Source organism: Lepisosteus oculatus, chromosome 20 (assembly GCF_040954835.1).
Source record: "Lepisosteus oculatus isolate fLepOcu1 chromosome 20, fLepOcu1.hap2, whole genome shotgun sequence".
NCBI lineage: Eukaryota > Metazoa > Chordata > Actinopteri > Semionotiformes > Lepisosteidae > Lepisosteus > Lepisosteus oculatus.
This window is the reverse complement of record NC_090715.1, coordinates 7090984-7112343: the sequence shown is the minus strand read 5'-3', so window position 1 is coordinate 7112343 and position 21360 is coordinate 7090984. Positions and strand designations below refer to the sequence as shown.

The 21360-nt window shown below is 35.3% G+C and overlaps 1 protein-coding gene across 3 annotated transcripts in view; it reads right to left on the bottom strand.

The window, feature by feature from the left end:
* adamts18 (ADAM metallopeptidase with thrombospondin type 1 motif, 18) overlaps positions 1-21360 on the bottom strand; it is a 52535-nt gene that overhangs the window by 30168 nt on the left and 1007 nt on the right. For 2 of the 3 annotated variants that reach the window (XM_015368357.2, XM_069181292.1), the window contains exons 3-8: positions 20498-20787; positions 3260-3524; positions 2689-2879; positions 2454-2537; positions 1990-2149; positions 340-445 (exon numbers count right to left, since the gene is read on the bottom strand). In XM_015368357.2, the coding sequence (XP_015223843.1) occupies positions 340-445; positions 1990-2149; positions 2454-2537; positions 2689-2879; positions 3260-3524; positions 20498-20787 (1096 nt within the window). Of the gene's footprint in view, positions 1-339; positions 446-1989; positions 2150-2453; positions 2538-2688; positions 2880-3259; positions 3525-20497; positions 20812-21360 lie in introns of all 3 variants that reach the window. The other variant, XM_006641373.3, reaches the window with a different exon arrangement.

Here is a 21360-nt window from a genome sequence, read left to right as displayed (position 1 = left end):
ACAGTGTGCAGTTTGTGTGCTAACTAAAACTACTTTGCATCCACATATTGTATAACTCCGGTCCTCTGTAATTTGTATTGGCACTCTGTGAAACATAAGAGTGGACTATTCGTCCACGTATAAGGTACTGAATTGTCTAGCTTCAGGTTATCCAAAGAACATAGTCAACATTGTTATTGTGTCAATGATGAAGAATACTTAATGAATCAATTAGATTTAAATATGATGGATTAGGTATATCAGCTAATTTTACTTGCAAAGCAGTGCAATTTCCATTTCTGTCACCAAATATGGGGACAATCAAATACAACAACAAATTAATAAACAGTATAAGCATACTTGTGGCCTGATTCATGAGCAATGGTGAAAGCCAATCCCAGTCCTGTGTCTTCATTTATAGTGCAACTTCGGTATTTACTGCACATCCCACTTATAGGTGCAAAACCTTACAAAAGAACAAATATTATTAATGTTGCTTTCATTACCATTGTTTCTGTTATTTTTATGTCCTAGCTAAGCAGAAAAAAATGACATAGAATGCAAATAAAATAAGTGTACCACTACAATAAGTTCAAAATAAATTAGTAAAATGACAATAAAGCTAGCACAAACAGGAAGAGAAACACAATTGCCTTGCAAATACAAAATGAAACAGTAAGAACTAAAACAGTATAGAGAGGTCTGGATACAGAGCAGTAATGTAAACCAGATATGTATACTGCCTATTCCTTGTTCCTTTGCAGACTCCGCATGCTGACGGAGCTACCCACCTGAACTACTGTATCATGTCTACACGAATACATGCAATTAGCAAGTTACATTGACAGTTTGAGATTGTTAGTGCAGAAATGTGTTAGTGAAGGATATAGTTCATACCAGAGAAACCACGGGAGTTATAATAATAATAATAATAATAATACACTTTATTTTGTATAGCTCCTACAGTATAATGGCTTCGCAAAGAACTTTACAGAATGACAACAACAATAAAAAAAAATACACAAGATATGCACGATGAGAATACACAAAGAGAGCAGACAGTAGATGAAGGCACTGAATACAGTAGGAGTAGAGAACAAAACCAGTTAAGTAAAAGCTCTTCTGAAGAAGAAGGTTTTGAGTCTGAATTATCTATATAAGCCAATGAGTCCTGATTGAGTACCAACAGGTGGTCAAGGAATGTGGAGAGCCATTCTACAGCTGAGGGGCAAGAACTGGCAGTGGATCTGGGAGAATGGTGAGTAGGTATAGAAAGTCTGGGGGAAGAGGAGTGGAGAGGGTGTTTCAGCTACTGTATAAGAGTCAGAAGACTGACAGGAGCAGAGTGGAGACAACAGTGAGACAACAATAGAGATCTGTCCAGCATTAGGGAGCTACTGGAAAGTCTGGAGTAATGAAGAAGTTTGAGAGAAGCAAGAAAGAGCAAAGAAAGGGGAATTCTGGTTGATATAAAATGGGCAGATTGCTTCGACAGGGAGGCTGATCGAGGGACAGGTACAATAGTCCAGGTAGTAGAGCATCAGAGCATCTCCATTAGGAGCTGTACAGAACAGTTATTAAGAAATGGTCAGACTCTGCACATGAGAAGAAGAAGTGACAAAAGTGAGTCAACAGAAACATGTTGGGAGGGATTAAAAATGATATAGGGGTATTCTTGATATTAGTGAGTGATAGAATGTCATGGAGAAGATAAGTGGAAAAGAGACGGAGCCATCTAAAGAAGTAAAAAGGAGGTCAGATTTTAAAATAATCCTAAAAGAGTGAAAGGCCATACAAACAGCACAAAAGTCAGGCTCATTGTCTTACTATTAGAAGAGACAATGACAGTTAAGTAATTCCCTTTTTTGTGACTAAACTTATAACTCACAAAAAGCCAAATACAATCACCGAAAACCAATAGAATATTGTTGGAATAAAATGTTCTGGTTCAATGTCTAATTAAATGTTAGATCAAGAGGTACAACTTTGATAATACTTATAGGTGTTTACCCAATGTGTCACAGGGCTCATTCTTCCAAGAGCAGATATCTAGTCCTGTGAGCAGCACAGCGTGATCGTGATGCTTTCCAGTCTTTCCAATCAAACCGGACTGCCACTGGCAAAAGCTGTTCAATGACTGATCAGCATGGTGGTTTACTGTTAATCCCATCTACACATTTTGAACACAAAACAATTCCCATTAAATCCAAAGCAAAAGGTTAAAGTATATGGCTGTCAATTAAAATACGAACTATTTTTTAATTATTACTATAGACCACATTTCAAAATTAACGTTGCTAACTAAAACCAAGAAAATGTAAACATGTAAAAACAAGTCATGTTCATATGATTATGAAACTAATCCTATGAAAAAATATTTTTTGAAAATACAATTCAAGCAGATGTTCTCAGTAGTTTAGCAGCTCTACTGAACAGAATGAACAGCAGAAAACATTGATTTAAATGCAACTTACTGGGTCTTGTTCTAGCAGAAGAAGACTCACAACCACAATGTTTATGTCAGTCCCAATGGTGCCATCTTTAAAGAGACTGGATACCTAAAAAAGGAAACTGGACATTATTCTCTTGCACGTAATAACTCTACTGAATGTATAAGCTACAGCAGTTTTGCAGCCAACAGTTGCTGACATTCATGATAATTCTATTTTAAAACATCCATGTCCTACAGCCCAATGCTAAAGGACTCACCATGTTCATGACTGTCAGGATGTACGTGGTGACATTTTCTTTGCCATGCTTCTCCAACATTTTCCGGTCAGCCACCACCAGGGTTTCCACATTGAGGCTGTTAGAGTTGATAGGGGAGCGTTTGAACCTTCCTTGTTGCTCATACTCATCATTTGCTACGTGGAGGTTCTCTGCGGGAGGCTTAGGAGTGTCTGCAAAAGAAGCAGAAGAGGTGTGCTTCATGGAAACAGATGAAAAAATATATTGCTGATTTCCGGAACAATCCCAGATAAGGTTGCATGGGCTGTTGAAAGAATAGGAAATATTCACAATCATTCACCAGATGAAGTGCTTCCTTTGGCTCTTTATTGTGTCCTCTCATTTAAAAAATGTTAATGTTCTTTTTCCTGGACACAGTTTCTGATCCAAACAATGCTAAAACTGTAAAAGTTATCAGAACCTGCACCTCAAAACTAGGTATCGTGGCAGAACAGCTCATTTTCTACATAACAGACTAAATTCATTCCAATTCAATTATTTAATCTTCTGTATTAAAATCAAGGTAAGGAAAAAGTAAAGTTCCCTTACATACATTTCTTGCGCCGTCCACAGAAATGCTGCTTCGGATGTTTCTTGTGCTGGTAGTCTCTCTTGTACAGGTTATAGGGATGAAGAGAATGGCTTACAGCATCCTTAGAGCTGTACATCTTGCTGTGATGTACTCTGTGTTCAGCAGAGCGTTTGTACAACACATGAGGGTGATGGCCCGTGGGGACTGTATAGTTATGCTGAATTGCAAGATGTGGAGGTAAGGGCATAATGAAGAATTCATCATCTTGTGTTCTTATCAAACCTGACTAGTAAACAGAGGAGAAAAAAAATTGGAAGTCTTCAAAAGAAACAATCAATTTTACATCACTCCCTATCTCAGAGTAATGAGGAAAAAGATCAATATCTAATAATGTATCTCGATAAAAAAATATTACAATACAGTGGCATATGTATTTAAAGTATAAAGAAATCTGAAGTACAGTGCATGCAGCACTTACTCTAATTTTAAACAAGCTGAACTGTGGAAACAAGAATCTCAACATTTAAAAAGCTGTTAGGAGGTTGTGTCTGTAAACACTGGACATGAATCCAGTATATGTACACACAGGAAGTATTCTTAAATGTACAATAGTATTAAGTTCAAACAAGCAGAACAATGGAATTGATTCATGACCATTCTTAAACTCAAGATGAAAGTGTAAAAAGTAAGCTCCAGACATTACTTTCATTCCTTCAAAGCTAAAAAGCATAAAACGGAAAGACCTATAGTCATTTTACATTTGTTCTTCAATTAAGAACTCCTTCTTTAAAGACTCTCTGAGTACAGACCTGTTAAGGACAACTTGAACAAGGAAATTCAACCACCTATGAAGACACAATTTACCCTACAGTTATTAATCATCCAACCATACAGCATGTTATCTGAGCATCTGTTAAAATGACTATATCGATTTGATTAGCAAACAGAGCAGATATACAGCTGTATCTGCTTACACTTGCCTGTTACAGAAGGGTTTTCGTGTTTTAAATACTATCTCAGGGGATCTGTATCTGAGAAAATGTAAACCATGCTGTGAAAAACAAAATATTGTTTTTCATCAGTCTAAGAACCCGTCACTAATGTACACGGAGTTTTTTAATCCCTAAAGTATTTTTTTTTTGTTTTTGCAAGTTAAAACGGATCAGCATCAGAAGGGCAAGTCAAGAGCTTCATTCAGCTGTGATAAATGAAGGCTGAGGTTAGAAGTTATGCAGCAGAATAAAATCTATAACTGTTGAACAGGTACACATGGGGACATAGCCATAGTAAGAATCCAAGATTTTATTCAATCATATTCGATCATGAAATAATACTGGGTTGTAGCGCAAACACCTTATTAATTTAAACAAAAGGTGTAAAAAAAAAGATACACATCCAGGGTGTATCTTGCCTTGCCTAGCGTGATAGGCTCTGACTACCCTGCAGCCATGTACTGGATAAAGAAAATGGATGGATGGATAAAATAACCCTTTACAATGAAAATTCACTATCCTTATGCTATGAAATTTGCAGGCTATAAAAGGGTTAACGTTAATTAAGCCTTATAACAAGTGGCTCTGTTTAATAGTACTGTATATTTAATACACAGTACCCTGTGAATCAAAGGCAGAAGTATTTAGTCAGCTTTATAAAACTGCCAGGACAGTTCTGGAAGCAATAAATTGCCATTTTTGCTTTGCCTCTGTTGTATGTTGTCTTATTATGATAATGAATGGCAATGGCTTGTTCCAGCTGGCACTGCTACAGTACTGTACCAAACTGCTGTGTTGAAAATATTCATTCTTTCACAGGACATCTTGGAAAAACAATTAAAATACAGTTTTTGATTTAATTATTTTTAATCTGGTATCCAATGAGAATCCTTTTATTTGTGGCAATGGTGTTTCTGTAAAATTTATAATGGCTTTTTGTGGTTAAAGCCAAGCAAGTTTTCAAGTATGTTGATAGAGAATCAACAAGATTTTACATGCTACAGAAAGAAAAGTTTGGCTAATTTATAAAGGGAATTTGAGGCTTAAGGGTACTGGTTTTTGTCACTTGATAGAGCATTAAGGGGACAAATGTATACAACTTGATAATTGTGTGTTTACTTTAAATACCTTAAATAATAAACTCAGCATATAATACTTAAATTATCTGTTCCATTCCCTTGTAAAAGAGCATATGATAAAGACATGCATGACTACTACAGAAAATTATTTTCTAATGAAGAAAGATACAGTACTTGTATATCTATGCCACTGCTTTATCTAGTATAGGAATTAGATCACAACAACTAAGTCTCAGTAGCTAATGCATTTAATTTTACATCACAAGCATATATGAGCCATAAGTACATATTAAAAATAAGGCTTTAAAGTTAGCAATTTTTTAGAACGGTAAACATGTACATCAATGAAAGGTCAAAGCAACTAATACTAAACCTTGTCCTGAAGCACTAACCAACTATACTGTATGATTTACTGTACCATGCAAACACTTTCCTGAAACACACTGTATAATAGTTGGAGGTTATGAAACAAAAACAAATAGGAAACTACCAGGTAGAACATTTAACAAATAACAATTATTTATATTGTTGATCAGTGAAAAAGAAACTCCAAATGGTAAATTTCATTTATTGTTTATAACTATTTGCCTACTCTGCGACTTCATTTAAACCCACAATGAATTGTGCCCAATTTTTCACACTCCATTAGTCACTAAGTTTACTCACTAAGTTTACATAATCTGCCTAGTTTTTCAGCAAGCATTTCATTTATTTGTTTTTTAAAGCCATCAGTGAAATCCTTCACATTTACAAATTTACTGCCTTGTAGATGACAAAGTAAACAGACAAAAGAGTCAAGGAAAAGTACGGGTAAACAGGTTGTTGTGAAAACATGTTCTGCGATGGCTGCCACCCACCAGAGATGTCTTTCCTCACATCTGACAGTATTCATTTTAATGCAATGTCTCAAATGAAATTAGAATTGCCTGATCAATATTAATGAAAATCAAGTAACAGTAGTGCTGTAAATCAAGTGATACCGTACGTCTCAAAGCACTTCAGAATGACCCCATGACAAAACTTCAAGAAACTAATGTTACAGTACATTTAAACAAGGATGGCAGAAATCTGATGTAAAGTCTCACAGTAATATTACCATTAGCAATAGCTCCTTCTTAAAGAGACTTTTTAAGGATAATCAAATTTACAGACATTTTAAGAGGAAGCTCTATAAATACAAAATAATGTAAAACTACTTCACTGAGATTTAGACAATAGCAAAACCTGACTGTTTATGTGTATGCTTCAGATTAATGGATATAGCGAGATGAATTGTATCAATGCATTATGATAAATTATTCATATACTTTCTAAGAATATTAGATATTTCCCAAGCAAACCAATTTAGATATAAAAGTGCTCATTTTAAAAAGCTTTACAAATTTAGCAAATCAGTGGTTAAAATTCTCTGTGCAGTTTAATAAGTGTTATTTGTCATAGTAAAGATCTAATGTAAAACTTAACACTTCTAAGTACAAAACTATACAGTATATGATATAATGGTGTAACTAGAACACACCTTAAGATTTACTGGATTTTAACAATGTTTTCTTTCTTCTCATTTTCAGTACTTAAATAATTTTGGTTCGAAAGATTAAAAAGGTGAGATATTATTGCGTTTCTTTATTGCATCTGAATCTGGTAACTTATACTAATAGGTTTCTGTTAACTTTACTATTGACATACTTTGTAATTATAAAGATCAATAATAGAGAATACTTCCTTTTATGACAATAAATATGTCTCACTATGACTGTGGTTCCTTATTATTACCATAATCTAATTACAGTGGAGAGATTATTCCTGTAATTTAATGACTAAGGCACTTTTATAGTCCACAAATGAATCCAGCGTTGTTCTATACGCACTGCAATACCTGGGGCTGGTGTCCAAATTTTTCACATTCTTGTAATCTTCCTGTTTAATTTTCTTTCATGTGGTTTAATTTCTATAGCTAGTCATCTGTTTTTGTAAATTGAAAATTAATATACAGTATGTTGGTAGGGTATTTTACCTTAATCACAACATCACTTGACTAAGTTCTTACATTTATCTGTTTTCTGTTGTTTTTGAAACCTCCTTACTTATCCTATTTCATTTTTTAACATTTATTTTATTTATTTAATACCCCAACCTCATGGGAAACACAGAAGCAATTACAGAACAAAATAAACATGTACACATCTTTCAGAGATACACAATGTACAATATAGTGTTTTAGCCAAAAACAAAGCAGAAAGAAAGAACAAGGAAAAAAGGAGGAGAAAAATACTTGGACATGAAATATCACATCATCTGAGCTACTTTTAATAGCTATTATTAATAGCAGTGTCCCAAGTTACCATTACTGAGCTTTTATTAATAGCAGTGTCCCAAGTTACCAATGTAGTAATGGAGACTGGAGTGTAGCCAATTTGTTGATCTTTCTAAAAGCAGAATATCGTGTAAATATCTTAAGAAAACACAAGAAAAAAAACAGCAGGCTCTTTTACATCCTCTTTTTACTATCCAACTCTTTAGAATAGCCTTCTTCACTGCAGTCATCACTGATATAAAACTCAGCTGTCGGGCATTGTCGAAGAGTAGCAGAACTTCTGGGGTTGGGGAACAATACAGTAGTTCCTAATATGTAGCTTAATACAGAACCTACTGTACATATTTCCAAAACACATGACATACACCTCTGTGTATATACTGTAAGTCTCCATTACTCCAGAATTACAGAGCTGACAGGTAGCATCTGTTGATAACCTCATCAGAATTCTCCTCAGTGAAGTAGCAGAGGACCGGTAAATAAATCTAACTGGCTAACATGGTATGTTTTTCGATAACATTACCCCAGTCTGATGTATGGCTGCAGGTAATCAACTGTCCATTCCAAACTGATAACTCAGGGAGGGGCATAATTTTGTGAGAAATAAATATATTTTGTATTGTTAAAACAAATCCAGTTTTGACACAGGTATTCTTAAACAGATCCATTAGTGGATGAAAGAGAAGGGTAATTCCAAGGGAAATCAGGATGAGATGAATTATTTTAAAACGTTAAGATTTTTTTCAGTTTTGCTCAGAAATTGTTTAGCTCCAAAGCTAGTGTTTATGAGACTTTTATGCTACCTATTAACCGGAGCAAAATCATCCAGAATGCACTCAAGCTGAGACACAGAAAAGAGAGACACTGCATTGTTAGCTATACAAGCTCGTGTTCTTGATAACCCTAAGACAATTAACTCAGACCTCATTAGCATCTTCCTGTGGTGGCATGGCATGATACTGTAAGTCCAAACATTTCTTATGATATAGTAATCACAGACATTAAGCAACATCCTGAAGGAGCTAACAGTACAACCAAGCCTGCTGTTAACACATTACTCTGTTCCTGAGCACAATTATCACACATGTATTCTATTTGTATCACAGACATACCAAACTTTACTGTAAAATATCTCACAACGTTTCACAGCAGTTAACAGATGTAGGTGCTTTTGTTTGTTAATCATAGGAAATCGATTCCATCTGTGGTGATGTGGCTCTTTTGGATGTTTCAGAAGCCAGGGTATTAGAACAAAACTAAAAAAAAAAGGTTTTCCGGACCTAACCCAATAAATATCTTAGTAAGCCTATTTTATTTTGGTATCTACTGTAAGTAATCAATTAAGATTGTTTAGATTAATGCTAGATTGTTTAGATTAAACCAGTGAAGATTGTTTTGTATCTAACACCACGAATGTGCTCTATAGCATGACGTATCTTTTAGCATTTTTCCCACCCAGCCAGCCTAGAATTGGCAAATGTTTCTGTACATCACAGCTCACAGCAACAACTCAAGTACTGTGAGGGATAAACGAGGAAAGGCAGACAGGCCTCTCAAACCTTTCATAACCCAACAGCAAAAATCCAACAGTCCTTCAAGACAAGAGTAAAACACATGGATTGGAAAAGTGCTAGACCACTACCCATCCATAAAAAGAACTGCATATCTGAAGCAATCATAAACCATTAAGTCTTGTTTGCAAGTTTCTGAAAATGATGATCATAACTAAGCTACAGTAGAGGGTCATTTGTATAGAAATAATGTTCTAGGAGACAGTCAACATTAGAAGGTAATACAGAAGGTTATAGAGGATAAACCTTAACTAACATGTTAACAGACAAAGAGCAAATGATATGGTGTATTTAGATTTTCAGAAGACTTTTAATAGAGTTCCCCATAAAGGATTAATTCTGAATTCTGTTCTATAGACAGCTGGCAGATAATGTGACTGCAGAAATGGATAAATTGGTTAATAGAAAACAGAATAAGATAAGGGAAGAATGCATGCTCTGATTGGGTTGATGTAATTCGCAGAGTACTAAAGTGATGTGTGTTAGGAATCCAGCTTTTCCTAATTTCTATTAATGATCTGCATTTTGGTATAGTTCACAGACTATACTTACCTGAAAAAAGAAGGATTACTCAACACTGTAGAAGCAGCAAATGAAATTCCAAAAGACTTACAATAGAATTCAGGACTCGATAAACAACTGGCCGGTAGCTCTTAATGTGGACCAGTGCAGTGCATTACATTAAGGTAACAAAAATATAAACTACAGTTATAAAATGGGAAAAACTCAGCATGAAGAGGTTGAGTATAAAAAAGACTTGTTGGTGTTTATGTTGGAACATTATTTACAGCTTATAAACAATGTGGGGATGTAATAAAAATAAGAATGTTTGGATATACAGTTAATGTATAGAATTTACTGTATGTCTATATACAATTTATATTTTAAAATAATTTAAAAGTTAGTTTACAATAGTAAGTAAGACCTCATTTTAGATTCCTGAATACAGTTTAAAAAATTACTGCAGCTCTGTATTCAGTCCAGAAAAAGAGCAACCAATATAGCACACATTCAACATTAAAGATACGTCCTCCTCTGAAAGGCTAAAAGAGCAAACAAGAACAATAAGCACCCCATGGCATGATGCTGCCACAACTAGGCTTTGCAGTAGGGTAAAAATGCTTTGCATTTACATCAGAAAGTTTAGTTTTTGTATTGTGTGACCACAAAATTGCCTGCCACATGTCTTCAGTATCATTTCATTGCTATTTCAGTAATGACATCTTTTTTGCCCCTTGCCCACATAGGCCAGCTTTCGAAGTAGCAGTTGTCTTTACAGTAGCATCACTAATGTATTTTCAGTTTGCCATTAATGATGATCAGTGATTTGGAAATTTTCTTGTATAAATTGGCTTCCTCTTTCTGTCTCCTGATTTGTGGCATTCAACCATACTCTACCACTTCATCCCTGACTTATTTCAAAAGCTCTTCGTCTTCATGGTTAATTTAACATATCACTGTGTGAGTTGTGGCTTGAAATTCAATATCTGAGAGAACTTACAGAGACAGATGCATTTACTCTGACCAAAAGTTAAACTACTTCGAATATATCAAGAAAGCAATGATTACACATATTTTGTGAGTTCTGTCAAGCTTAACTTTTGCTTCTGAACTGATTAATGGCCACAGAAAAGGGGTTAAATATGTATGAGAGAATCATCTTATCGCCTTAAAAACTCAATTACATATTCTCAGCAATTGTAAGCTTTATTGGTTTTGGGTGGACTGCAGAAATTCTAACTATAAAGTGCTTTTGTCTAGAGTCATAATAAGAAATTCAGACAGCATTAAAAATATGGATTCTTTTAACAGCATCCAAAGTGTTGACATTTAAAGTTATTTCTCAAAATAAAATGCCATGTCATTTAATTTTAGTACATCCATCCATCTTCAATTAGTTTCTTCTAATTTTGGGTCATGGGGGAACCAGAGCATATCTCAGCAAGCAACAAGCACAAGTCAGGGTAAACCCTGGATATGATGCCAGTCTATTGCAGGCAACATGGAGACACAAATACAAACATGCTCACACCTAAGACCGATTTTCCAAGAAGCCAATTAACCTACCAGTATGTTTTTGGACTGTGGGAGGAAACCGATAGCACCCAGAGGAAACCTGTACAACCACATGGGCAACATAAAAAACATACACAAACAGTACCCCAGGCCTGGAATTAAACCCAAGAGCCCAGCAGTGTAAGGCAGTAAAGCTAACCCCTATACAGTACCACCATGTCCCCTATTTTAGTACATATATTTAAAATTGTTTCAAAATTGAAAAAAAGCTTTTTTGTTTTGTTTTCATTTTACCGTCAAAGCATAGATGTTGTGTGTCAATGAGAAACTCTTTGAAAGATTGTTACAGACTGAGAGACTCCAAAACAGATAAATGCAAGGCCAAATCCCACAGCAAAATACAGACGTTTAACAAGTCAACATTTAAAGTAAGGTATTAGGTAATTCAGCGTGCTTTCTGAACTCAAAGACACCGCTTGTACCCTTTAGAGAGCTATTTCTTGATAGTCTTACTTTGCATTTGATGCACCCTTTAGTTATCTCGTTAAAAGTACACTATAATAGTCTCATAGATTAGAAGGTAATGTTTCAAATTATCTGTTGCATGAAAGGAATTTTTCCCTCCTAAAACTCTTAGTCACTTACAGCAATCAGGCCGCCACTAAGCATTATTCAACTCTCCAAAATAATAGGATATACAGTAGTACCATTAGTCATCTAGAGTAAATTTAGCTATATATTAAAATTAGAGATCCACATATCTACTGATATTTGTATAGAACCCATATAAATGATACAGACCTTCTGTCTGAAGATGTGCTTGTGTTGATTTCATATTTATAGAATAATTAATAATTACAATAATTTGCATCTTATAAATCCTCTGTTCACCACCCCTGCTCATCACCTTCTGAAACTGTTGTTCTAGTTTTTTCTAGTTCTAGAAATTCTAATTTCTGCCATCAGTACAAATAAAAAAATTGCTCTGCTAAACTGAATGGGAATTTTGTGTTCTTTCTCCTTTCACAAACAAGGTACATTAACACTGCTATTAACTATCCACCTATCAATTTTTAACTGCTTCTTCCAATTTAGGGTTGCGTAGGAGCCAGGGCCTATCTTGGCAAGCAATGGAGACAAGGCATGGTACCCTCTGACTTGGATGGGACACCAGACATGCACATACTCACACGAGGTCCAATTTTCCCTGAAGCCAATTAACCTACCACTATGTTTTTGGACTGTGGGAGAAAACCGGAGCACCTGGAGAAAAACTACACAAACACAGTGGGAACATAGTAGGTGATTCTAAAAACAGAAGACTACAGAAATAACCGAGCAGGATAAGTAATAATTAAAATCAATAATTGTAACCCCAAAATTGTAAAAGATATGCCAAAAATATACAAGCATCTGGTATAATTAGAGGTACATCAAATCTTTGTTCTCTTACACAGCTTTGGCAAAAAGAGTAATATATCAGACACACTGGGATAAACAAATATTTTTTTTAATAATAACAGCAACACACCCTACACAAAACATCATAAAACACACAACATACAAATTAACCTGTTTTCAAATTAGGTATCTCAGAGGCCTACTTTATGTCCAGACCAACCAGAAAAACCCCAGACTGTTTCCAAGTTTGCAAAGATCCTTTATAACACCCACAGGCCAAAAAGAGTTAAACCTGCCTTCTAAACCAAACAGAATACAACCGACAGTTAAATCTCTCTGTATAAATCAGAATTCTACAAAGTGAATGTGAAAGCTATCTCCTTATTCTTAAAAGAGAGGCTATTTAAACATAGTGATTTCTTATACAGGAAATCAGTTTCTTATCCAAGTACTTGAATAAGAATCCTGACACTGTCTCTTTTCTGTCCTTGTGTCTTTCTGTCCATCCTCTCTCCTCCGTCTTCCTCATTTTTCCCAACGTCTATCCTGTGTTGCTGGACAGTTGATAACTCTTAATGTTTTACCAAAAACTTAATTAACCAAGGTAAACCTGTGAAGCTTCCTCGAACTGCAAATATTGACACCAGCTAGATCTTGACCACCCCATCTTTACTACCTGACTAGTGATGGAGCCACAGTTGTATTCTGAAATAATGTGAATTACTGTTATTGCACACAGAGACTGGTCAACTAATTGTGTCTCATTTATTAAGATAATTTTGTGCACATAATTTAGGTGTGCCACAGGAAAGGGATTGAATAATTAAGTAATCATTTTCATCATATGATCTTTAACTTTTTTTCCCTTGAATTTGTGGAGTAGGGTATGTATATAACAATTATTAATAGTTATTTTAATAGATTAATGACTAAAAGCCTTAAAGCCACAAAATGTGATTATTGTGCAAGTTTGAATACTTTTGCAAGGCATTGTATTTTTTGAATACATTGATGAAAGAAGAATCAATATTTCTAAATGTTTTTTTTTCTTTCTGCTTCTTCGTGGATCTAATTTCTATTTGTTTCTCTGCAGTCTGTGTGCAGCTGCTCAATCAAACATCTACTGTACTGTTGATGAGGTGCAAATGTTTCTTTTCTACTCAACATATTCTAAGTACAGTATAAATGTGGGCTGTGAACAATTGTTCATTAGCTGCCTTGAGTCCATAAAATACCACTACTACATCCTTACTGTATATAAACTACTGTATGCAGTTACTTTTAAGACACCCGTGTATGCCATTATATTCCAGTTTAGCAAGTGTGTTTCTTCTTTGGAGGTCATAACAGAACCTGAAAGAAGCCCAGCCTAGTTATTATAAAGCTCTAAATCACATCTACATTTAAATGTAGTTTTCATGTGACCACAGAAGAAGAACTCATAATGGCAAGAACTTTCTTTGGTTTTGTCACCATCCACACTGTCAGTTAGCATGATAAAATGTAGAACCATAACTTTTCCAAACTGTAAAAGGAATTAACCATCTTTCAACCAGGACTTTTTATGTGTCTCAACTTAAAAGACTGAAACAACATAGTATAAAACACAGATACTATATCCCCTCAATCAATGTTAAGTCTAGGATCATCTGTGCTTTAGCAGGATTAAAAGAACATGTTCATGATCATAAATCAAGAGAACTCTGCTACCTGGATTAGGTTTAACAAAATGTCAGAAAACCACTTTGTTTTTGGTGAGATCTATGTAATAGTATTTCTGTTATCTGACAGGGTTAGGTTTATCTCCAATTTTATATATTTTAATTATTTTAGTATCCATTGACTTTTATGATCAAAACCATTAAATTATGTTTCTACAAACAATATCATAGGCATCTTATAAGCTGTGGAAAATCAGTCTACTTTTGTAGTGACATTTCCAGACTTGTTCAGGTCAGGTTTAAAATGTAATGCCTGTAAGAACCATTTGTCAATATGATAGAGGGGGAATGTGAGTGGGCAGAGGAAACTGGTATCAAAGAATGACAGCAGGATGAAGGAAAGACGTAGCATTGCAAGAGTAGCATTTACTGATGAAATACAGGACACCTGCTGAGAAAAACATTAAGTAGTGACAGGGTACATCTAGTTCAGCTGCTGTTTTGTGATTGAGGTACAAAGACTACTGCTCTATGACCTGATTACTTTGTCAGAGACAGCTGACCATTTCTTTCTCAGTTGCTGCTCTAGACTTCTATGGTATGAGTCATTCCATGTGTCAGTTTCCATGAACATAAGGTAAGAAAGATACCAGTTAGCCTTCGCTGGCAGAAAGTATTTTATAAAACACCTTTTTATACGGCACAGGTCAGTGGCATTTACACGTCAATCCTAGAGTTCTAAGTGCCTCTCTTTATGATTTATGTGGTACAATTGGTTGGCATTAAAAGGACTATGAGGTGTGGTGCACTGGAACAGCAGGAGGGAAAAACACTATCGGAGGAAGTGACAGCAGGCGGCAGCATCAGGAAATGGTACCTCTTCCAACCCTCTAAACACTCCCAAATTGATCAACACAACATTGTGGAGGATAATGGAAAATATTTGTTATCTCCATAATGTAGTGGTCATTTTACAATTTAAATTGTAAATACAATTCTTTATAAAAACGTTTTTTTATTGTTTTTTATTTTTGATGTTTATTACTTACTTTGACTTTTTTAGTCTTTACTTTGGGCTCTCTGTATCCCTGTTATCGCAAACTGTTGGGAATTGCCCTTAGCATTCATCCATAATTTATACTGTAACTGATCAGACTCCATATGTGCCGTGTATTACAAACAGAAAGAATGGTATTACAGTATATTCTAAATGTAAATTGAATTCTGTTTCCTATTAACTGACCATTAAGACAAGTATACAGTAGATATCTCGAAACCTACAGTCCTGTTTGGGCTTTCAGCTGATTTTTAGAAAAACTGAATTGATCACCAGCAAGAATTTGTACAGTTTCTGTACTCTGGTTTGTCCTGCAATGCAGGTGGTCACTATTAGCTTAAGCCTTGAAGCTCTGCAGCTGTGAAGTTGTATAAAGCAGGAAACCGAAGTAGTTGGGCACAGGCTCTGGCCACACCACTGTATGTTTAACTGTATGGCCACAAGAAGAGTATTACTACAGTAGATTATAGGTTGGCAACTTACTCTCCAGGGCTGGTCATTGGCAAAGAGAAAGAGTACAACTTTAAGTTTAATCCTGAAAAAAGGCTACAGGAGTTAACCAGACATTGAAAGTTACACCTTATTTAGAAAATAAGAGCCAATGAAGGGATTTTTTTCATTTTTTGAATAGACACACTATTTTTTACCAATACCATTTGACATTATTGTGCACTTTGTAATAACAATTACAAGCTCCACTTGTGTTTTTTCTTGTATTGTGAGGTGACCTACACTCTGCCCTTGATGTGAGCAATACTGTTCATATAATTCTATGAATGGCAGAAAACTAACGAGAAAAATAACTGAGCTTATTCTGTTTAAGCTTTTCTCCTAAATCCAAGTAAAAGGTGGCATGTCAGAATCATACACAAACAGGCTACCCAAGTTGTTCAATAAGACAATGAGTATTAATGTTTTTTTCCAATAGAAAGTTCTGCAAGATACCACTGGTCTTTAAGAAAGTATATCAGTACCACCCACCACCCATGAATTTCATAGGGCCTTTATCATAGAATCATTTTGTCAAAGAGCAGAAATATTATGAAACCAGCAACAGCTTACAGCTTATACAGTGAATTGTACATTCTTGTTAAGATTTTGGCAATAATAAAATACATTTGCTTTATATTCCTATATTAAAGGATTTACTACCCAAAATGTCCTTATAGCAGATGTTTTCAGAAGAGAAAAACATTTACATGTCCAGGACTGAAAAGTGCATGTCTTGACAACAGGTTGTCCATCATCTACCCTGCTAAAAAGGAAACTGCAACTGTTTCAAGAGAGAATTCCAGACTTCACATTAGCAACATCAACAAACAAATCCCAAGAGCTGAATAAACATATCTTGCTTGGGCAGCTGAAAGCCAAATGTTCACTGGCAGAAAAGGTGTAAGTGACACACCTCAGCCTTCTGCTCATAGAGAGGCAATCACAAACTCTACCCTGAGAAACACAGCACCAAAATGCAATCATCCAAGACTGATTTTAGGCTATCAAGGGGTTAAATACTTTATAAAATTAATACACATTTGTCTTTAAAACACAACATTAGATAATGTACAACCACTTCAAAGCAAGTGAAAGAGAAAATTATCGACCACAATAATAAAATATGAGCAATTGTATTAAGAAAAAGATGCAAGGTACTTGAAAGAACGTCACCACCTTAAACCTGTGATGTCACATCAGCTGTGCTCAAAATTGTAATGTCTCATCAGCTGGCATGCAAAGTATAATTATCACTTTTTAATTAGAAATGGACTAATTTACAGCACTGGATGTTAGCTGATAACTAGAAATTTACTTTGATAGTTATATGAAATAAAGCAGTGGTTTGGCTTGGAAAATCTGAACAGAAGTAATTTGGGGGCCAGCCTTGTTTTGGATTTCAAAGAATACCATTTGCAGATATCAGAAAATTGGTGTTGCCTAAAATCTAAATGTAATTTTGCCATGTGAGCATTTTAAAGTCTTTATCCATTAACCATATGTCATAACAATTATGACATTACAAGTGGCTTTTCTTTACGTAATTTCCACTTCTGGAACCATGTAAATCACAAGACATTTTAATTTTCCCTCATTTAAAATGTGATGCTAACTTCTAATTCAAATGTCCATTATATCCCTAAATACATATCTGAGCAAAATAGGAAATTTCTTTAACATCATAAAATGGAATTCTAAGAAAGCCGTGCATTTCTTTTTTAGTATGAAATAAGATTGGAAATTGGAGAGAATTTCTTACAATAAAGTATAATCAATGTAAAAAGGATTTCAACAAACTAAGCCCTTTTAACCACAAGAATTACCTTTAAACTATATTATCATTAGTGGCTACACTGAGACAGTTTCCACCTTATCCATTAATTGAGCAATTGATCTGAGACTTTCCAATTTATCACTGAATTTTAAAAAATAATCTTAAGTGATCTGTTATGTGCGCACGTTTAATGTACACTTAGATTATAAAAGGTTAAAAAATAACATTAAGGTAGGGTCAGCAATGTTTTCCATTACTATTGTACAGAAAGTTACTTCTACATAATGATCTGTGTCAAGGCCATAAGCAGGGAAACAGCAGATTTAGTGCTACTGGTGTCTTAAAGTGATGCCACTACAAAATCTGTGTCTTTACCCTTCAAGGTACTTGAAGAAAGAAATTTGCATAGTCTTCAACACTATGATCTCACTTTAACAGATACTGTACTTATATTTTGACATTGTGATACTAGAACAAACCTAATATTAATGAGATGGTATCATTTGACATCCGATTTGTGAATGAAACAGCATGGGGCGTTGAACAGCACAGGGTGGTGCATGGCCATATTTGGTTCTCATAGAAGAATGGATTGCTATTTTAATGAGGACCCTCATGTAAATCAATCTATATAACTAATGCATATATAAAAGAGAGAAGATAGGACATAAAGTGGTCGGAGTAGGGGCAGAAAATTAACTTGTGCCTCTTCAATAAATGGCTCGGCAGAGAGAAGAATTTAAAAGACATGGCTATGACTTTGTGCTGCTGAGCATAGACTAGCTGAGGGCTTGGGAAAGGTCATGGGCATGTTTATCATGACTGGACATGCTGGTCCACGCATAGGAATCTCATAAAGGGTAATCAAACCGTTCAATGTTTAACAATACTGTGTAACCCAGTAGGTTATCTAATGAGATAATTAATGAGGTAAAAATTGGTGTCTCATTCTGTGAAGCAGAATCTTTTGTTTTGAAACAAAATGAAAAGGTAAAATCGTTGCAACCAACTAGCAATTCAAATATACCACCCAGTGTCCCTCTAACATCCTAAAGTTGTGACCTAGAGGTAATCCAGTTTCCATGCTGATTTATTCGAGATCAAGCTTTTTAAGAAGGCTCCTAATACTGATTAATGGAAGATTGACTGTGATCTTAAGCTAACGGATTTCAATACTTAACTGAACAAGCCCCTTGTGACCCCCCCCCCCCCACCACCACCACCACCACCAACTACAAAACTCTTGAACAAACTACAAGACGGCCTGTTCATACTCTTTTAAATTCGCAAAACTAACACAGAAATTCAGCAACATCAGATAGGTGTTTCGTCTGTCCTAATTTTCAAACAGATAAGATTTTAGAATGTCCACTAACATAGGGAAACACAAATTACCACCCATTTAGTTCTAGTCATGAATTGTCAAATTCCCTCCATTTATTATACCTCTGGTTCAGTATAATGGATTAAAGAGCTCTTGAGATGCTCTTCAATTCTATGTGTGAATGGTATAAACCAAACTCTAACAATAGCTTCAAAGCATATCCTAGGAGCGCTGCTGCCATCAACAAAAAAGTGCTTTAAATTAAAAATTAACATTCTTGAAGAAGAAATGGACAATCATCTTCAAGTGTCCAAGTAACTGCACAGGATCTCAAGCCCCCATTTGTATTTAATCCAAAGTTTCTTGTGAATAAAGATGGCAAATTGGGATAAACAGGTTAGGGTAGGGCAGTGTTTATTTTTATTTTCTCCTGTTTCACTCACTGTAAGTGACATTGGAGAATACAGCCTCAATTTTTTCATGCAGGTTTTCTTTCTTGAGCGAGATTGAGTGTGTGTACATTCAACATACAGCAGACAACTGAATAGCCAAATCCTCTAGGTCATCCAAAAAAATAGATCAAAGAGCTCTTCCAGTCTATTCAAATGCAATTGCTTCCCAATCACATTGTGGTGTTCTGTAGTTTTAAAGAATGGGTCACTGCTGTTTTATTGTGAAGAAGCTACCACTAATGAAAGGGACAATAAAAAGATTAGTGCTGCCAACCATGCAGGAGAAACATCACTTTTGGTTTAATTGCAGTGAACAAGGCAGATAGGGAAGCAGGACAAACAGCAGACAAAAGAAGAGGGTGCAAAGAAGGAGATAGAGGCTATTCGCAAGGTATGCTTCATCACAGTATAATGTACAAGGTGAGCATATGACTTATGTGACTCAAACTTTAACCACAGCTTCAGAAATATTTACAAATAGCTGTGTATCCTGTTTCTACTCCTGCATCTTAGTTTCACAGATTTGGGATTTTTTTTGGTAGAACACTGACTTAGGATGCTATATCCTGGAAGCCCCTAATTTCACATATCACACATTCTGTTAAGCATTTCACAGATGGCAGCACAGATTTCAAAAGGGGACAAAAACACATGTATGACCGGGTACAGGCTTCAGCGTTCTTGCACACAAATTAAAACCAAGGAGTACTACAAGAAATAAAAAAAAGGTGTATCATCAAATAAACAGAGTGGCTGAGGATTTTGCCTACCATGAAAGTCTTCCATTTATGTAAGGGTGAGAACAACAAAGAGACATTGTAGCCAGGAAATTTTGTCATAAAAATATTTAAGGTAACTATAATTCGGCATCAAAGGTTAGCTCTCCTAAAACACAAGCAGAGAAGGTTTTGGAAAACTAAGGACTGGAAGCTTCAAAAGGATAATACTGTTTTAATAAGAGTGCTGGTGGTTGAGTGGGAGTGATTGAATGCACATGTGGTACCTTAAAACACACTCTCTTGTAGAGCTTCGTATTGGCTTCAGTATAACTCTTATTTCTAAAGAAACTTAAGTGTCATCATGGCCGAAGACATCACCAACCACAACCAGCTGAGAGAAAACTTACCAGGCCTGTACACGTTGATATGGCTGCTGAAGAAGCACTGTGATTCCTGATAAATCCCTGATAAAAACAATTGCTGAAAGTAGGCTCTTGTAGTGTAGTGCCTTCTTTGCTGACTGTCTGTACTGTGAAGCCGTCTGCTAACACATTGGAGGGTCTTAAGTCTAAGTGCACCTCTGTTCCAAATGCTGACAGCTTGTAGTGTACCGAGTCCTTCTCAGACTGCAAAGATCTCCTCTTTCTGCTGTTCTCCAAAATATCGTGAGAGATGTACCGTCCCATGGAGTCTACTTCTATAGGTGTCACAAAAACATAATCTGAAATGAAATATACAGTATATGCAGAACTTCATTACCTAATAATTCAAATTACACTAATAGTTTAAAAGTTTAGTATTTGCTATTTTCGGTTTGTGTAAGTCCCCTATCATAGAAGTATTGACACAGTATTACAGGGGATTCATTATATATTGAATCTTTCAAAACTTACATGACAGACGATCAGTCGATAAAAACAGAAAAAAACGAAAACCCATGCGGAATTAAGCATGTTATATACGGTTTACCTGTCTCGTTATTAATAAAGTACTACTAGTAGTTTCAGTTGTAGACTATACTTAAGCAACTTTAATCAAATCGATTTTCGTAGCAAGTCAGTAAGTACAGTATTTGTTGGGACGGGGTTTTCAATATTAAGCCTTTAACTATTACATTAAGTCCAGTTTAAAAAATATTTAAATTATACCAGCACAATTAATATTCCAAACCTCTTTGATTACACACGCCCTCTTTCTTCGTCATTGCAAATCCACAACAGGAATAGGTAAGTGCAAAGTTAAAAGCTGAACTCTAACTTGTTCCGTCACT